Here is a 5,382-nt window from a genome sequence, read left to right as displayed (position 1 = left end):
TCCATACTACAAGACAGTGATTTTTGAGCTTGGAACAGGAGTTAGTTTGTCGGCGAGATGGACCAAGTGGTTAGAGCGCGAATTTACTGACCGGAAGGTTCGTGGTTCGAACCCAACCTCTGCCACTCGACTTCCCCTGTCCAGGCTTGGGCGACCTGGAAGTATCCCAGCCCTCGTGCCTCCGTGTGGCACGGCAGCTAGGCACCGAAAGGGTGCTACAACTGGACGAATTTGTCGGTTTGTCCAAGTCTGCGGTGCAAAGTGGTACGGCACGCTGCCGTACCTTTCAAATGGGCGTTGCCACCGGTCGTGTCTGTCCAAAGGTGAACGAGAAGTTGACTCCCTGCACTGCCCTACAAGCATGGCGGTTTCCACGAACAAGTCACGCTAGATGAAAAAGGGTCGGAGGCTGCCAAATTGCAAACTCCAGTCACAAAAAACGTGTACATATCATCAGAAGACCATGGATTGATTCACATGGTTCTGCGGTAGAAAAGCTACTGTGGAAATTCATCGAGTAAAGACGGTGCTGATCTGACATTTGTGATCGTTAACCAAAGCCCACGACTTCCCGATTGCAAAAGTGATTAAACGTATCCGTTCTAGACTTGGAAAATTGGGGGATAACGTAAAACAGTTATAACCTGAAAGGAATTCGCACAAATGACCTCAAAGTATTAACGAATGGCTCTCGAATCAACGTGGTGCCTCGGTAAAATCAAGCTTCATCATTTCACATCATATAGGTCCCGATTCGAAACCTAATATTCCGCTCTGATCCACAATGTTCTTCCAGAGTTTGTATCACGGAAGCCAGTTCTTCGGCTTGATCCGCTGTCGCTCAAGACGATGTTTCTAAAAGCGAATAATGAACCCACCAATCCTTTCGCAGACAGCAACGCTGATCGAACCAGAGGAAATAGAGTACGGCCATTCCCTACTGCGGACGCTTGCTCCAGTTTCTGGCTTTTCGTTTTACGCCAGCGCCCTCCGTATTTCCTAGGACTATTGATTATGAGGCGATTGGGGATGGGTGCCCAAAAATAGTCGCTGGCAGCTGGTGTGGTTTCTCTGGCGTCAGTGCTACCTGTTGATGGTGTCGTACAGCTCGGACATAAAAGTTGACGATCGTTTGCATTCGCTTTCCACGCAATCTTCATTGTTGTTGAGTCTGCGAACCCATTTTAATCATTGATCCAATTTCGCTAGACACCTGCAAGAATCATACTATCTGTGGGTTTCGCTGAGAGATCTCGATAGAAGTCCGGTTCCTCTGGGTGTGAGATCCTATCCGTCGGAGTGTACACCGATCTTAACAAGTTAGCCAACATAAACGCTGGAGTAAAAACACGTGCTGGACACTAGTCCAGTAAAACAACTTCGGCCATAGGCAAACACCATTGCATCAAGATCACTGGACAATCAAGAGACGTGGAAAACCTGGGTTCACCGAAATCAGTCTACGCAGGAGAACCTTGCTGTTCAAACAGACAGATAGGGTGCGGACGGTAAAAAGGTGCAACTTGGGTAAGATCCTCTAAAGTTATTGAGATTAGATGTTGATTTATTTCTCAGGGTGGTTAGGCACTGCTACGCCCAAGAAGCTTAAGCCGAACGCGATTCGCCAGAAAATCGGGTTACTGACTGATCCAGTACCACGACGAGCTCTGATTGGCCGAAGGTATGGATCCAACAGCCAATCATGATTCAGTATATGCCAGATACCAGTTACCAATAGCGCGTTCAGGCGTAGGAATTCCCAGAATGCTGCCATACACTTTAAATACGACGCGCTGTACACGTGTCTTTTATCCTATTTTGGGCGTTTACTACATCTTGTACACGTCTGGTGGTTGTGTTCGTGAAAACGCTAGCTCAGAAGCTTAGAGAACTGAGGTGATGCATTACCGTTACTACAGCGCAACTACTTGCAGTAAACACGTTTTTACATTCTATCCAGATTTTCTGATTGGGCGCTTGGAGGTGTAGGCAGCTCAGAATACTTGACCTATGTCAGCATCAAGACCCCTCCCTCACCCCCTCTTTTTATCGTCTATTCACTCTAGGGCTTCGAATATAATTAGACGAACTTTATGGTTGTACGGCAGTGAAACATCAGTGTCAACACTGATGTTGCTGCCTTTGATGATGATTTTCCTAAATACCAGAGCATTTGCAGCAATATTGAGTGAGCAATTGATTGTACACTTGCCAACTTATTGTCATCAGAAGTCGCTCAGACCTCCTCGAACAGGCATCTGTGACAGAACCGTGATTTGTTGCACAAAAGGTGTTCTAGTCCCTACGTGCTTGTTTGAAAAAATCTAGGCACCGGAAAGAACAGCCGTCAGCTTCGCCTCCTTTGTGGCTTATACTTGTCCAGTGGGAGAATAGCGAACTGAGTCTTGTTCATTCGATTGTTTGCACAACTTGCAGCAGCTTTTCAGTTCAACGAACACTGTCAATGAGAAGCTTCACAGGATTTGACAAAGTATCGTTGTACTATACCGATTGATGATATCCAACGCTGTATTATGCTAGTCGGGGCAGTCATTTGGGTGCCGCCATAACCAACTATCAGTGTTCGGAAGCGCTTGATACATTGACGTCGACTTGAATATGAAACAATATCTGCCGCTCCTGCGCTGGGGGTCGAGTGGAAATGCCAACCGCGGGCTCCCGACGGGCACAGCTGTCCGACTGAGAATTACTCATTCAAACTAGACTGCAGATGATGTCTTGCCAGTGATCGATATTTGACTACAACCCGATGTACGCGAATGCGTGGGGACGCAGATCTGTAGCGCGAGATGCATGGCTCGGCTGGCATGATCTAGGGAGAATGAAGGTAACATATGAGTCCCAAAACGCATAGGGCATCATCGATTTTGTCCGGTAGGGTACACTCTTCAAGAACGCTCGATGTACGCAGTTTGACGCTGACACCAACCAATGAAAACTGCCATCCGATCTGACTATGTTCTTAGCAGAGCAACAAGAATCACACGATTGGACTGATCTTTCGCCACCTTACAAAGGAACAATGTGAACGGTTACAAAATTTCCCGTGTTGGCAGTTTCATTCAAAAGTTGATTGACGACCATCATGCCATGAACGAGGAGGTGGTTTTGTGTTATCCCCGCCCCCTGGGCACCGACAAATTCGACTTCCAAAGGTCACATACCACCCGAGTCTGGTGGGAACATGTGAAGTACGTCGAATGGTTTTCGAAAGAAATAACTCGCCCGAGATAGGAATTCAAGACAACGTGTAATTAGTACGCATATGGTGTCCCGTTCTAATGTGACATTTGTTCAAAAGCAGGCTCACCCAATTCGGACTTGCTATCAAAGTTGAAAAAGTGAAACTTACCGTCCCTCGGTAGCAGATAGCTCAGACTGCGCATAAAACTGTCGACGATTTCGGGGTTCGACAACACCACGTTTGCCATCAACCGCGATCGGATCTGTGGAAGGACGACGTCCAGTTTTCAAACAATCTACCGCCACGTCGTTTGGATCGCGTTTGTTGGCTACTGCCAGACACAGAGCAACGGCACCGCGCCACGCTCCACAGGCCTCTAAACGTGTCACCGCTCCTTCCAAATCAAGACCTGGCCCAGCTTCTGCATACAGCTCCTGCGCATTCGCGATGAGTTCGTCAATTCGAGACAAGGTGTCGTCCACGGAGGCGTCAACCGGTGATTCGGCTTCCACAGTCGGAAGAGTGGAGCGTAACAGAATAGCCTGTTATATGAAGCAAAAAAGCACACGGATAATGCATCAGTGAAAGCAACATGAACTGTTTGGAAATCTGATGGAAAACGTTCGAACCTCTACTTGAGGATAAGCTGAAGTGCTGCTTAGCTGCTCTCAATGTGCAATCTTGTTTTTCGACCCTACTGGATGATGCACCAGCGATCACGATCACCCGTCAGACGAGCGGTTTTTTTTTTGGGGGGGGGGCTTGGCTAATCCTGCTCTAAATGTGCAATCTTGTTTTTCGACCCTACTGGATGATGCACCGGCGATCACGATCACCCGTCAGACGAGTGGTTTTTTTTTTGGGGGGGGGGCTTGGCTAATCTTAACCCGGCCTTTCTCGGGGGAGGGCTGCACCACCACATCTTAGTGCCCTCGAAAAGGACAGTCAGACTGCTCGCAGTACGGGGTTTCGCTGCTCTTTGTCTGACCACTCCCCACAAGCCTTCCTGGCTTGGTTGCACCTTATGGAACGAAGTTCCAGCCAATGGAGTCTGCGGTACACTCGCCCGTGTCTGACCACTCCCCATAAGCCTTCCTGGCTTGGTTGCACCTTATGGAACGAAGTTCCAGCCAATGGAGTCTGCGGTAGCACTCGCCCGATCACCACGACCCAGTGGGAAAGGGAAGTGAAAAAGTAACAAGGTCTCGACGAACGGCATACTCAGAGGCCCGGGCAGAAAGGGTACGTTTTAGTGAAAAAACGGCAATGCTTCGCGACAGGCGGGAAATCACCCAGAAATTAAGTGAGGTGCGGATGAAAAACTGCGATGATAATGGGAAGCAAAATACAGAAGGCGACCAGTGGAAGAACCTACTTGAATCAAACACTCGCTAGCCTTGGCACTGATCGCATCTTCATTGGCAAACAGAGTCGGGCAGTTGGACCGCAGACGAGTGGTTATAACATCCAAACTGATACCACTGTCCACATCCCGTCCGGATTCGGTCAGGTAGTACTCTATCAGAGCATTTATTAGCGCGGAAATTAAATCTAAACCGACGTTGGCACCAAACGACGCGTGAGGAGGGGTTGTTGGCGAAGTTGGGGTAGTGAACTCCTTTTGTATCAACAACGGCTGTGCGGTGGATTGACTAGAATCTAGCAGGCAAAGAGTGTATGACTCAAATGGGACTTGGAGTAGTAGGGCCCGTTGGTCGCTCGTCAGATTCCTAAACAACAGAAGGAGTTAAAGCAAACACAAAAGGTTAGTCGGAAGCACAACATTGTCGAAAACGGGTAGACATTATAGGAGGAAAACTAAATGACTTTTTCCTTGGAGAGCCGCAATCTCGGCAGGATAGTTATCCGCCCGAATCAACAATAAAATCGTTCCAAAAGGTCAAAAGAATTTCAGGGGTAAATAGTAAGACAACTGTACAAACATAGAGTTGCGTGGCATATGTTGGACACGTTTCCAGTCTCACATAACACCAAGTAAACGCATTTCCTAGTATCCGGGTTCAATGAGCACTCGGGACCGGTTAGAACTACGTATCTCCTGGCGCGTCCTTTGTCCGTGGATAGGGAAATGTCTATCTTGTGGGGCTAGCTTTGAATAAACTACAGCACGGTCGGTGGAACTGCCAGGGCGGGGTCTGCCGTTTCCCTACATAAGA

The 5,382-nt window shown here is 48.2% G+C and overlaps 1 protein-coding gene across 1 annotated transcript in view; it reads right to left on the bottom strand.

The window, feature by feature from the left end:
- T265_10488 (hypothetical protein) overlaps positions 1 to 5,382 on the bottom strand; it is a gene marked incomplete at both ends in the record, with an annotated part of 50,319 nt that overhangs the window by 11,903 nt on the left and 33,034 nt on the right. Inside the window, 2 exons of the mRNA XM_009176870.1 lie at positions 3,374 to 3,747; positions 4,581 to 4,935. Of these exons, the coding sequence (XP_009175134.1) occupies positions 3,374 to 3,747; positions 4,581 to 4,935 (729 nt within the window). The remainder of the gene's footprint in view (positions 1 to 3,373; positions 3,748 to 4,580; positions 4,936 to 5,382) is intronic.

This window comes from Opisthorchis viverrini (genome assembly GCF_000715545.1).
Source record: "Opisthorchis viverrini unplaced genomic scaffold opera_v5_372, whole genome shotgun sequence".
NCBI classification, from domain to species: Eukaryota; Metazoa; Platyhelminthes; class Trematoda; order Opisthorchiida; family Opisthorchiidae; genus Opisthorchis; species Opisthorchis viverrini.
The sequence above is the reverse complement of the archived record's forward strand: the minus strand, read 5'-3'. Positions and strand labels throughout refer to the sequence as shown.